Here is a 13,933-nt window from a genome sequence, read left to right as displayed (position 1 = left end):
ATCTCTATAATTCAAGAGGGAGACCCGGCATATTTTAAGCAGGCTTCCTTCCCGGAATAAGCACCCTGTATCTCCAATGACAAAACCCAGGATTTTTACTCGTCCCTCATGAATGTAGACCGTTCCAAAAAAAAAAAAAGGTATAAGTGATAAAGGCGACAACGTGTCTGACGTTCGAAACAGCTCTTCACTTTCTATCTCTATGAGCTACCTCGGGCCCGCCTTTCCCGAAGACGGGATCCAATCAGACTTCTGGGGCCCGAGACGCTTCCGACGGATGTGAGTAGTACTGAGAGAATACTCTGACGTGGGTAAGGAAGTCGGGCTGGTTTCCCGGCGTCTTCGGTCCCGTCGCCCCCCGGTTTCCCCCTTCCCCCCCCGGGCCAGCGCCCGGCGCCCCCGATCCCGCCATGCTCGACTTTTTCACCATCTTCAGCAAAGGGGGGCTCGTCCTCTGGTGCTTCCAAGGCGTGCGCGGCCCCGCGGCGGCCTGCACTGCGCCCGTGAACGCGCTGATCCGGTCTGTCCTCCTCCAGGTAAGACTCCCTCCGCCTCCCCGCGCTCCGTTTGCACCTGTGGAGTTCGCGGGGGTGTCGCATATTTCGTTCACGCGGGGTGGGGTGCTAATGGAAGGGAGCCGTAAGACGATCTGGGCGGGTTCCACGAAGGCTTCCCTTGTTCATCCTGGGATGGGAGACCACCAGGAGATCACAGGAAGAATTTAGAAGTGGGCAGCCGCCAAATGCTTTCGTGCTGCTGCCGAGAGGGAGATCAAGGAGTCGCCCGGATCTGAGATCAATTAAAGGGAACTTTTAATCTTGATTATTAAGCCCCTTTTTAGGCAGTCTGTCTTCAATCCTCCACCTCCCAGATATCCCGTCAATCAAATTTTCCTCTTTTGTTTGACCTCTTAGAAGTCTTTAGCGGCCTGATGCTAGGATGTGGTTGAAATAACGGGATTAATTCATGACTTCTGTATAATGACATTGTTATTGTACAATGAATGAATTATTCCCTTCCATCTCTTGTAAGATATTATTGCTATTTAAGGAATGGAAAATCTCTATACAAATGAAACGTGTCCTATCAAAGCAAACACCTTGCTCTTTACAGTTGGAAAAACCTAAAGGGTCAAGAAATAACGTGAAAAGGAAGAAGAAATTATGATAACTTCTCCTCCTTTCTCTGTCCTTGGTGTATCTTCTGTAGTGTCTTTTTCCATGCTGCTTTTACAATATAACATATTGAATATTGAATTCTTTATTGTCATTGTATGTATATACACAGTATACATGCAACAAAATTCACATAACACCCAGAGACCAGACTCAACATGCACATACACATGACAATCCCCAAACACTTCCGCACCCGCCAAAATTCCCCTGCCTTCTAAAAGCACATAAGCATCCACACAGCAGACCAAGTAATACAGTCATAACACTCTGTATGCTTAATATAATTGTGCCTGAGTAATAGTTAAGAACGTGGCCCAAATAAACTGGATCTTCCCATTAATTTGCATGCCTATTAATATGTTGAGCAGGCCAGTTCTTGCAATATCTTGTAATTGGGGCACTTTGATCTCCTAGGAGTTTATTTGGGATAGGCAAAGTTAGCCAGCATATTGCTTTGTCATTGAGCCTACAACAAATGTTACGAAGGGACTAGATTCTTTTAGTGTGGTTCTTTTCTTTATTTCCACCTCAAAATAAACTCGCAGGGATTTAGGGGGGAGGAGGGTAAGTGTTCAACTGCATGACTGTCATCTATTTCTTTGTCATTCTTCTTGGCCTTTAATAATTATACTAGTTAACTCCAAGCTTCACTGTTACTGTATCTGAAAGATTAAATGTGCAACTGGCACATTACTTTAAGCTATAGGTAACTGTCAGTTTTCAATTTATTCTTAGTGCCTAAATCAAATTGAAACAACACACAATGTAACATGTTTCACGAACCATGCTGTATAAATTTTAGTCAGGTTATTTGAGCCAGGTAGGTCTTCCAGTATATTCTTGCATTCAAAGCCTGTTTATTGAGTAAGGTATTAAAAAAAATCCCCAATCACTACTTTGTGTACCGGATGGTTCTAAAGTCTTCGGGACTTGTTTGACGTTTATTATCTGTTTATATCTAAAAGCTTTCCTTTAACAGATGGTTTCTAAATCTATGCTGATGAGTCCGATTGTACTATGTACCATGGGATAGAAGCCATGCTTTCCCAGATCCCTTGCTAACAGGCCTTAAGGGGCTCTTAGCAATCTCCAGGCGGTCATCTTCAACTTTGCATTTGCTTATTCAGAAGGCATGATATTAATGAATTGTTATATAGTACTCAAGCATCGCATGCTAGTCCAAGATAAGTTAAAGTAATTTGCTATAAGAGGTTTTCACTGATTTTGGATCTCCAGAATCTGAAACAACCCTTCTTAAATTTGTTTTTAAAATTTGTTTACCATACTCAAGTGCCACTTCCTATGCTTTGTCTTCTTAAAAAGAGCTGACAAGAAAAGAATAAAATACATTATAACAATGTAAAATTATATTCATTAAAAGAGGCATTTTCCCCACATTCATATCCATGAGTTTTTAATAGGCACCAATATACTAAGCAGATCCTAGATCTCAAGGTGGAGTGCCTAAAGCAGTGGAGCACAGGTCCCACAGCAGAAAAGAATCTTCTAGAAGTAGCTGAGATGACTTTGGATGGTTCCTGACACACATGGTGCCAATGCTCAAGTGAGAACATTCCACACCTCATCCCACTAATCTTGAGTTTTGTAAATAAAAATAAAGAAATCAGCTATCGTGCAAGTTGTAATCGGGCCAATTAGTAAGATTTACTGAGAACATAAATTGGTTTCAACTAGATTCCCCAAATTCCACATAGGATCACAGATAGGATCCCGTTGAGCTGAATTCCCTTTTAATTATTTGCATTGTGTTTGCTCTCCATTCTCTATTTTGTATTTTAAATGTATACATTCTCTAGGTTTTACATAAATTGGGTCGTTTAGTTTATTGTTTTTCCATCATATGTTGGCCACAGAGACATTGAGTTGGGCAGCTTTATAACCTTCCTAGAGGGCTCATATTGTTGAACGAATTGCGGTATACTTTTTGTGGGGACAGGTTGTATCTCTCGAAAACTAAGCTCTTATAAAAAGTAAATAAATTTGGTGTGCTTATTCAACCACTTGCACATTGGAGATTGGTCTCCTTGGAGATTGGTCTCATGTTGGTCTGCACTCTATTCCCCACTGCCAAGAATAATTGCAGAAGCCACGTTTGACGTGTACATCTAGTGTTTCATTATGTTAATTTTCTTCTTTTTAGGAGCGAGGTGGCAGCAACTCTTTCAACCATGAAGCCCTTACACTTAAATATAAGCTGGACAATCAATTTGAGCTTGTATTTGTGGTGCGTATGCTGTTTTGTGCTGAAAGAAGTTTCAAAAACAAATGAATACTGAACTGAAATTTAAAAGTTTCATTATTGTCTAGTTCTTGAGAAGGTAAAACAGGTGAAAAATACGTGGCCTTTCAAAAATGACTGAATTACAACTCCTTGTGGTGTAGTTAGAGATGAACATTATGAGTCACAGTTCTGCAACATATTCTTCCTTTCCAGTGTTGTAATCCTATTGTGTTGAGCTCACAAATCACACCATTGTCATGGAATGTTTAATCCTGCTTTGTCTAACAAGCTACCATTGGCTGGAACCACAAGATGTGAGGCCAGAACCAAATGCATCTCATGTTTTATGGAGTCTGTAAGCCTAGTGTGTCATGATAGCAGTGTCTTATGTTCTCTTCTAATTGAATCATTCATCTGTTTAGAAAGCATATCAAGAAATCTAGCCTTTTTTGAATGTGTCCTTCTGCTTGTGTGAAAAGAAACAGGAGGCAACTGATTCATATTGTGGACTATTAAGACAGAAGAATTTGCATATCCTTAAATATGAGCCTTCTTAACTATGTACCTTTTTTCTTACCACACGGCTTCTCTTTTGCAGGTTGGATTTCAGAAAATCTTGACTTTAACCTACGTGGATAAGTTGATAGATGATGTCCATAAGGAGTTCAGAGATAAATATCGAAACGAGTTTCAACAGAAGGGAACTCTTGGGATCCTTAATGGCACCTTTGATTTTAAGGAGGACTTTCTACGGCTCCAACGGTAACAGAATCATCGCTTTTGTAGTCACACATGTTCTCCTGCTGTTGGCTTATCCCAGTTACTTCATCTTTTGCAGCTGAAAGTCTGCAATGGGAATCACTGAGAGCTGGGCAAAATGGGGAGCTGTGGGTGGTCCTTATGGTTCAGTTGTTAATGCACTTTGCTGTAGGGTATTTTTGGAACTTTGAAGCCATTTGCTTTGTCTTGGCTATCAAATTAAATTTGTGTTCAAAAAACCACTCATTCCAGAACTGCAGAGTTCTTCCCAGCTATAGGTTAGCATGTTTAACTATACCCAGATTTTTGACTGGTGATATTGAGATAGGTAGCTTGGTGTTCCTCAGCTTCTTAGATTCCTGAGAATGCTAGCAAGTTGACTTGGTCCAGAATAATGGATGTAGTAAGAGCTGTGGTGGCGCAGTGGCTAAAATGCAGTATTGCAAGCTAACTCTGCCCACAGCCAGGAGTTCAATCATGACCAGTTCAAAGTAGACTCAGGCTTCCATCCTTCCAAGGTTGGTAAAATGAGGAGTTTGATTATTGGGGGCAATAGGTTGACCCTGCAAACTGCTTAGAGAGGCCTGTACAGTAATATGAAGCCTAAATGCTATTGCTATATATTTCTCCTTTAAAGCAGATCATACCAAGGTTCCTAAACTTTTTGTCATCAGAGCTTCCCTCAGTGTAATCTCCACACCAGAGGCACTGTACATACCCCCTCTAAAAATCAAAGCACCAAAATGAACACAAATGATAATGAAAATAACACAATAAAGCTTTTAGGAAATGTGATTTATTGTAATAATGTACAACTAATGCCCTTCTTCTTCATGCCCCTGGACTCTTGTCAGAACTTTCCCAAGGGAGGTTGACCTCAGAGGCTGGGAAATCCTACCTTATGTGATATAATCTTGCTACATGTTTTCTTCTGACATAAATAGGACTGACACAGAATGTTATGCAGATATCTTGACAAACCTTGAACTTTCCTTACTCTCTTCCTGCACAAAAGGGGAAGGAATTTGAAATATCTGTTTGTGATAACAAACTTATACAAGTATGGATGGATGCAATGTGTGCAATCCATATTTAGAAGCTAGGTGATTATGCCAAGATAAGATCAGTTAATACCCTCCTATGCTAAGAATAATTCAGAGGGGCCCTATTTTTAGGATCAACCAGGAAATTGATTTATAATATAGTCATTCTTTAGGAAATATTGTGAAGGATATATTCACAGACACATTTGATGAGAGAGATTCTGGGAGAAGATATAATCACTGCAAATAACATTGAAAAATAGCTACACAGGTCAAAATCATGTCTTGAAGTGCCCAGTAGGAGGAAAGAAGGAATGGAGGGAAGCAGATTCTATGTATTAAACGTGGTTTTTTCCCCACAGCATTCCTAATATTACATGATTTTTCCTCTTTCTGATCAGGGAAGCAGAGGAGAGCAGTAAAATCCGAGCTCCCACTGCCATGAAGAGTTTTGAACAATCAGCAAAGTCCCAAAAAACCGTGAAGTCTATGATAGAAACTCGGGGAGAGAAACCAAAAGAAAAAACTAAGAATAAGAAAAACAAAGGTTCCAAAAAAGAAGGTGAGTTGGTATCGGAGTGAGCAATGACTCCTAGAACAATGAAGAACAATGGATTTGTGTTTGTGGTACCTTGAAAGTTAAGGGTACATTCATCTTTAAAATTTCTTTCTGCCCATTCCTGCTTCACTTCACAACCTTGTATGGGGCAATGACAATTCTGTTATTTCAGCTCAAGGAAATGAAATGGCTGCAGCTCCCAAAACAGCTCCTGCAGTTAAGCTGGACCTTCCTCTTGCAACTGGGGAAAAGGAAGAACTGAGTAAGGATGAAATTCTGAAGAAAAACCGGGAAGAATTCTTCAAGAAACGGCTGAAGGGTGGAGATAAGTCCAAGTAAGCAAGGCCAATAACTGGACGAGTTGGATGTCTCTTGTTTCTTCATCCAACAGAACCTATCTTGGATGGTTGTATCTGTCCAGACATGAAATGTTTTATTTCAGAGATGCTTCAAGTGAAGGGTCTCTTTGATGTTTCTTTTCAAAGCAGGCATAAGTGAAATGAAACAAGAAGTGAAGTTGCTGTGATGCTTCACTCTGCTTTGTCCAGCTGCTTCACTCTAAAACTCCATTAACTGGAAGCTGTTTCTATGCAGGGCACAATACATGGACAAAAATCTCTTTCGATGAGGATTTGCCAAAAGTTTTGTAATCATGCAAACTGCCCTAGCAAGACCAACCATTTTGACTAGATGAGAGGTGTTAACTAGATGAGAAGTATAATATAGAACACAGCCTATGCCTTGCTCAGTGTAGCAGATTGCAAATGCCATGTTCTCAAGCAAGATTGCCGAAATCTCACAAAATATTGAAATCTCACTAGTTTGGAGCAGTTTATTGTTTTGTATTTCTAATCCCTTCTCTCTATGGTCCAACCAAGTTACCTGTATTGTCATTCAGAACAGGAATTCTGCTTAGCTCAGTACAAAGATCTAAAAGGACTTTCCGTTTTGCCTTCCTTAGCAAGTCTCCAAAGCCGGATGCTCAGAAGGACAAAGGGAAGAAGCCCCGTGTGTGGGATACAGGGAACTCTAATGCCAAAGTACTTGATTATAGTAACTCCACTACTAATGGAAACACAGACGCTTGTCCCATGGAGAATTATGATGCAGAAATGGTAAGATCTCCACTTTCCTGTCCTTCTGGTGGCTTTGTCTGGGGCCTCAACTAGGTTTCTCCGTAGCTAAACTGATTTTTCTTGCACTGAAATCTTCAGCAGATTATCAAGAGACATTAGTACAGACATTGCCACTAAAACAAATATGTTGTTCTAATCAATGGCTGAGCCACATTTGCAAAAGTAAAGGATTAACTGAATTCTGGTTTAACCACTGTTTAGTGTTAAGCCGCAATAAGTGATGTTTGCTCATGGGCCTAAGATAAACTGTTTCCGATTCAGCTGCTGGTAGATGGAAGTCGTGAGCCTGGCCGTCTTCTTGATCTTGAGTATGATAGTGAAGAGGATCCCGGAGAAGAGGACAAAGTGGTTCCAAACTCTTCAAACACAAGGTAAAATCCCTGCGTCTCTTGATCTGCTTTGCAAAATAACTTGCAGGTGTGGGCGCCATTGTGAAGTTTCCTTGGTTTTATGGATTGTAACTTTTAATAAGTTTATAGCTTGGAACAGGGTTTCCCAATCTTGGCAATTTTCAGGTATATGGACTTCAACTTCAGTTTACCAAGATTGGGAAACACTGGCTTAGAGTAATGTGTGAACTCAGTCTCTGGTTGCAGTTGTTCTCTGGTTGCAGAATCCCTCTGGTGTTGGAACAAATAGTAACTGCCACAAAGAACAGCTGCAGGGCATTCTAAGGCTTTGAAATTATGGCCTGTTTTGATATGGAAAAAAGTGAGCTAGAAATAAAATGGACAGTCAGCATATTCATGATACATCTTAATTTCCAATCTTTGTCTCCTCTACCAATACATACTGTATGTCTATGCCTTTTCTCGTAACCTTTTCAATAAAACAGTAATCATAGCTAAGAAATACTTAGTATGTAAATGATTTTGCTTGCCCACACACATGTAAGCACTTTCCCGATTCTGTGACTTTGTTGTATTATGATGATTTGAGAACATATTTCAAGAGATCAGTGTTGGTTTGAAGGTAGCTTGCAAAAGAGTGAACTGATGTTCTTCAGATATTCTGCTTTACAACTGTCATAAACCATTGGTCACATTGACGTTTAACTGAAGCTCAAAACAACTGGAGGCTATCAAGCTGAGGATCCTGATGAAGGAACATGCATCTAAGCAACAGCCATTCTATATTTTGTAGCTCGTGTGCTCTTCCACATTGTTTTGTTCACCCCATGTCAGCTTGTTGAATAGTGACTTAGAGAAGTTGGAAAAGTATGTTTCAAAACAAGATCATACCACTAAATATGGAGATTTTCAGTCATCCAGGTCATGGTTGTCCCAAAGGTGCTTTTTCAAGAGGCAACTGGACATTCAAGAGTCCAGTTGCCTCTTAAAAAAGCACCTTTGGGACAAGATCATATCACTATTTTACTGACGAGGGAGAACTTGAGGAAATTCCTTTATTTGACTCGCTTTTTCCACTATGTTAACCTCTCCTTCCTGTTTCCAGCAAGAAGAAAAGTGGTCTTGGAGGCATGTTTGGGATGCTGAAAGGTCTTGTGGGTTCTAAAAGCTTGTCAAGAGAGGATATGGAGCCTGTCCTGGAGAAGATGAAAGATCATTTGATTGGTAAGACTGAGGTCAGAGGTCAATTTTGGACTTCACACAGTGATGCTACACTAAGACATTCTACTTATTCCTTCTGCAGAGTCAGAAAAGCTGGCCGTGTTGTTAGTTGGGGTTTGGAAGTGATGGGTTTCTTTCTTGAAAGCTAAATGAAAGAAAGGTAGAGCAGGGAAAGAGAGTTTCAAGATTTGCAGTCCCCAAATTTTTTTAAAAATGCGTTTCTTATATCTTGTGTTCCTTCTGATTCTATTTTTGGAACAAAGTCTCCTTGGTTTAAAACCTAGTCAACACCCCAAATGCCTTTGACTTTCATTGCTTTCAGAGTTGATCCTCCAGTTAAGATCCAATCTTCTAATCTAGGAATATTGGAGATTGGACAAGGGCTGTCCAGATCTTGGTCTAGATCTGTATACTGCGGCAATCATCTTTTTAGAGAGTATAGAGGCTGTGGGGATATGTAGAAGCTGTATATCTTGAAACATCATTGGGTTCAGGAGGATTTGAATTTATAGCAGAGCTGAGCAGCCTGCAGCCCTTACAGTTATGATTGTTAAGAGGTCCCTTGTCTTTCTTGAATAAATGAAATCTGGAGGGAGCTGTCAAATAATCTCTTTTCATAAGGTCAGCAGTGACATCTGCACTTCAATTCCTCCATCATATTCACAGCGTAATTCCATCTTTGAAGCATTCAGTGGTCTGCATGGCCAGGGCTTAGTATTTCCCAAAGTGACTTCCTGACTACAGAAGAAGCTGAAGGGCTCAGCTGAGAGATGCTGGCTTCAAATCTAGAGTGACTGTAGGCAGCACTGTCTTACCTCAGTTGTTAGAAGACTCAGGTGCCTTACAATACGAACTAGAAACATTGCATTCTTAACTCACAATGTGCCTTTCCTTTCCCCAAAGCAAAGAATGTTGCTGCTGAAATTGCAGTTCAGTTGTGTGAATCTGTTGCAAAGAAATTGGAAGGCAAAGTGATGGGTACCTTCACTAGTAAGTGTTTTTAATTTTCTGGTAGCTTTTCCTCGTGTTGCAGACTATCTCATCTGTTGAGACCATCCTTAGATATGAAACCGAATAAACTCATTCATAGTGGAATCCATCTATCGAAATAGCTTGTTTTTTCTGGATTGTTCAGAGTCTTCCATCAGAAAAAATGGCATGCATCACAGTAGAGCTGTCACACTCCATTTGCCCAATAGAGCAGGGGTCCTCAAGCCACGACCACAGCCCAAAACCAGGCCATAGCCGTTCAGAACCCAGCTCCACTTGTACAAGATGCACACTCTTCCTTGCACACCTGCCACTCACATGGAACCATCCCTGCTCCCAACATCGGGTCACCAAGACAGAAAGGTTGGGGACCGCTGCAATAGAGCAATACTGCAAGTGTACCAGTCTGTAGTGATTTCTGTTGGCTCTATTCCATTCCCAACTAGAAATCATCAGCCAAAATATCAAATGTTTTGGGTATATTTTGATGATGGTGGAAGGACATACCTGCACAGAAACATTACATTTGGAGCATGCTCAAGAGAGTAACTGGGCTGTAGTTCAGTTTGTTGTTTGCTGGGTATCCTTGATCAATCTTGTCCCAGATTGTCTCTGTTCTCCACTTCTGTAACGGGGCATGGAGAGATTTCTACAAAAGTACATCATAAATATATTGCTCGCTTAATTTTCCAGCGGTGACCTCAACTGTGAAGCAAGCCCTTCAAGAATCTCTGGTGCAGATCCTCCAGCCTCAGCGCCGGGTGGACGTCTTGCGTGATGTGATGGATGCCAAGGTTCACCGCAGACCTTACGTTATCACTTTTTGCGGCGTCAATGGAGTTGGGAAGTCAACCAACTTGGCCAAGGTATCGTAGAGGCAATTGGATTGTTTGTAAGCAACTGGACCTTTGATCGACTAGTCTTTAATATCCCAAGATTTCAGACTGGCATACCGAGTCGTTTTATGGCGATGTAGACATAGGAGGCCCGCTTCTTGCTTAAGGTCTTCTGCTATAAAGCACGGTGTAAAATGTTGCTAATTTTCTTGATCCCTGCCTACTTCAGAGGAAAATGCGAGAAAGAGGATTCTCCTGCCCTTGCAGATAATATATTAATTTATTAACGTACTGGATTTTTGTGCTGGGAGGAGTTAGCAAGCTCGTGTTCTTCTGCCCACCCTCCAGATTTCTTTCTGGCTGATTGAAAACGGGTATAGTGTCCTCATTGCTGCCTGTGATACCTTCCGTGCTGGAGCTGTGGAGCAACTACGTACTCATACTCGCCGCCTGAATACTCTGCATCCACCAGAAAGCCACAATGGTCGCACCATGGTGCAGCTTTATGAGAAGGGATATGGGAAGGATGCAGCTGGCATTGCCATGGAGGCAATTTTGTATGGTAAGGTCTATCCCACAGTCCACGATGACATTTCTGGCCCCACCCAATCATGTTGGTGCTTGAAATGCCTTTTTTCTTCTCCTGCCTTTGCTCTCCACCTCTGAGGGTGCTACAGAATATAAACCATTCTGACCCAGCCTTATTCCTTTTACCAAGGACGCACCGTTTCACCCATCTTTCTTCCTTGCCAGCACGCAACCAAGGTTTTGATGTGGTTTTGGTGGATACAGCAGGCCGGATGCAAGACAACGCTCCCTTGATGACAGCTCTGGCTAAGCTCATTGCAGTTAACACCCCAGATCTTGTTCTGTTTGTGGGTGAAGCTCTGGTGGGAAATGAAGCTGTGGATCAGCTGGTAAGTGTTTTGTCATTTGTGGAGGATGGCTCAAGCAGTTCAGTTCACATTACAGTATCAAAGCTAATTATAATATCCAAGCCATAAACCAGAGATGAGCAACTTGTAAATGTTTAACTCCCAGGTGACTTTACTGATCTTGGAAGTCATTGAGGATTGTGCCTCTTCCACTATTTGGCAACCTTCTGGAATGATTTTTGTTAACCAAAAGAACCCTTGAGCGAGGCTTCATTCATTTCCTTTACCTTAACTCCCAAAAAAGGAGGGAAGGAGATGCTGACAATGGATTTGAGCCTCACATTAAGCTGCAAATCTGACCCATCTTTCCTTTGAATGGTTGTCATGCCATGTGTTACATTCAGGAACTAGGTTGTAGATCACTTATGTGGAACTCTGAAGGTTTTACCAGACATGATGCAAACAAAAGATAAAAGTGTATTTATATGCAGATTTTTCCAAACCTTTTTTCCCTTCCACCACTCCCCTTCAGGTCAAATTTAACAAAGCTCTTGCGGATTACTCCATGGCTCAATCCCCACGTCTCATTGATGGAATTGTTCTCACCAAGTTTGACACTATTGATGACAAGGTAAATGTGGGGTCATTTGAATTCCTTGCTTGAGGCAGGCAGCTCCTTTGACATGTTTTGGCAGGGGCTGAGAGGTGTCTTAGACCCCTGGGCAAATTTTGAGGAAGGCTCAAATATTAAAAGAATTACAAAAAGCTCCAAGCCTCACTTGCCTGATATGAGGGCCACTGCTTCACTGAACAGAAAAAAAGGGCTACATTTCTAGCTGGAAAAAAAAATCCATACTATTCAGTTTGCTTTGTACCCTGATTATGGCAGCCAAAGTGTTGATCCCTTTGCCGTTAGACCCATGGGGATATATAAGGTTGCTTGGTTTAAAAGAGCTTCTCAGATTTATCCTGACTTGCTTGGTCCCCTGAAGATCTTGTAACCCGGTGCCCTTTGCTTTCCTTCCCAGGTTGGTGCTGCAATCTCCATGACATACATCACTAGCAAACCGATTGTCTTTGTGGGAACTGGACAGACCTACTGTGACCTACGTAGCCTTAATGCCAAGGCTGTAGTTGCTGCTCTTATGAAGGCCTAAGCATCCATCATTGCACCAAATTCCTGTTTGCCGATGTCTTAGAATGTGCTTTCCAATGTGACTTTTCCTGGAAGCTTGCCCCCCCCCCCCCCATCCCGTCATCCTTTGCTTTCTTACTTTTTTTTTTGTTATAGTGCAACAGAGAATAGAGGAGTGCTAGGGGAAAAAACCAAAAGCCACTGTCCTCATTTCTTTACATAATGCACACTTTCCTCCCTGCAGTGCATGGAGTTTAATTTTAGTGAGAGCTGTCTGTCTTCAGTTGTGTTACACTTATTTAAAATGATTGTCCTGCTCTAAAGTTCTTTGAGACAAGTCTTTCTCAAAATCCCTACTCTAAAGTATCTCTTCGCTCCATGCTCCCTTGTCTAGTAAAGCCTCTTTTTTTTTCCTTGCTCCCTTGGCCACTTTCTCTCTACTCATCCTGGGTTAGTAGTGTCACAAGAGTTGAGGAATAGAGTTGGACTGGCTGACATACCTCAGATTCTGCCTCAGGCCTGAACAGACACTCTGAATTACATTTCTGGGGATTAGAAACCAAAGGGATGATGCCTGGACAAATAGCTCTTTCCTAGAAGTTAAATTAGCTGCCCCCGATTATTGTGTAGAGCAGAGATAGAGGCTGCAAATGTTGTATGCTTCATAAGCCGGCTTTGATCACAACAATTTCCCAACTGCAGACCAAAAAAACAGAGAAAGGGTACATTTGTTCTCGGAGGAGGTGGTAATGAGTGTGAGGGCTGTCCTTCACAAAGTTTTCTCATCAACCCCTTATGCATTAAGCTTGTTTGAATGATGACCCTGCGCATATCTTTGCACACCATCTTCGATCCACACCAGAGAAGCAGTTGGTTGTGTTCCTGATGATTCTCTAAGGTCAGTTCCTTTACCTGACCCCTTCCCCAGCTAACAGGGTCCTTCCCTTAAAGGGAAAAATAAGTCTTTGTATGGATTTTATTTTTGGCAGATGAGCTTCTGGCCTAAGGGGTGGATTTAACGATTTCTCTCTTCCCCCATAAAAAAGTGGGCTCTGGAAGTCACTGCCTCGCCTCTCCCATCAAGGGGGAGGGATACACAACCAGCCAGCAGGAGCCACTGCATGCTATCCTATCTGCACTGGCTTTTTCTTTCCAAATCAACCTGTCTGCTTCTTTCTTCCCCTTCCTCCACTAGGGATAATCCTGGTGGCTGCCTGCTGTGTCCCCCCCCCCCCTTTCCTTCTCCTTTCAGAGTGCCTCTTGATCCTGATATAAAGTGCTATGTTGAATAACACCAATGTCTCTCTACAAAGACGCCTTGGTAGCTCGGCATTGCAGATGTGCTCTAGTGCAATAAGTTGAATGCTGCCTGCTGAAAATTTATATAAAATTTCTAAAACCTTTTTTTTTTGTCTTCCTGAATTTGAAAAGCCGGCTTCTCTAAGATCAAGTGTGATCAACAGGTTTTCTGGGTGTGCAGATTGCTCACTTTCTGTTCTATTCTTGCTAGGCCCATCTGTAGGATTTTAGGAGGGCCTCCAGCTTTGAAGCAGCAGGACTCATGGAGCTGTTGCTGTTGACACATCCCCACCTTACTTTAAGCCTGTAG

General features: G+C 41.8%; 1 protein-coding gene across 1 annotated transcript; it reads left to right on the top strand.

Annotated features, from left to right (window-relative positions):
* Window positions 1-293: 293 nt before the first annotated feature.
* On the top strand, window positions 294-13,727 carry SRPRA (SRP receptor subunit alpha). Its single transcript, XM_026681206.2, has 14 exons — window positions 294-536; window positions 3,340-3,423; window positions 4,019-4,182; window positions 5,624-5,784; window positions 5,954-6,116; window positions 6,743-6,896; window positions 7,179-7,288; window positions 8,373-8,491; window positions 9,392-9,478; window positions 10,172-10,344; window positions 10,663-10,876; window positions 11,068-11,231; window positions 11,722-11,820; window positions 12,218-13,727. Exons 1-14 carry the CDS (start codon window positions 411-413, stop codon window positions 12,344-12,346), a joined length of 1,947 nt encoding a protein of 648 aa, XP_026536991.1. The 5' UTR covers window positions 294-410; the 3' UTR covers window positions 12,347-13,727.
* Window positions 13,728-13,933: the final 206 nt, after the last annotated feature.

The sequence above is a fragment of the Notechis scutatus genome, chromosome 7 (assembly GCF_049901735.1).
Source record: "Notechis scutatus isolate UNSWTSFEM ecotype Mainland chromosome 7, rNotScu1.2, whole genome shotgun sequence".
Taxonomy (NCBI): Eukaryota; Metazoa; Chordata; class Lepidosauria; order Squamata; family Elapidae; genus Notechis; species Notechis scutatus.
This window is presented reverse-complemented; position numbering and strand designations above follow the sequence as displayed.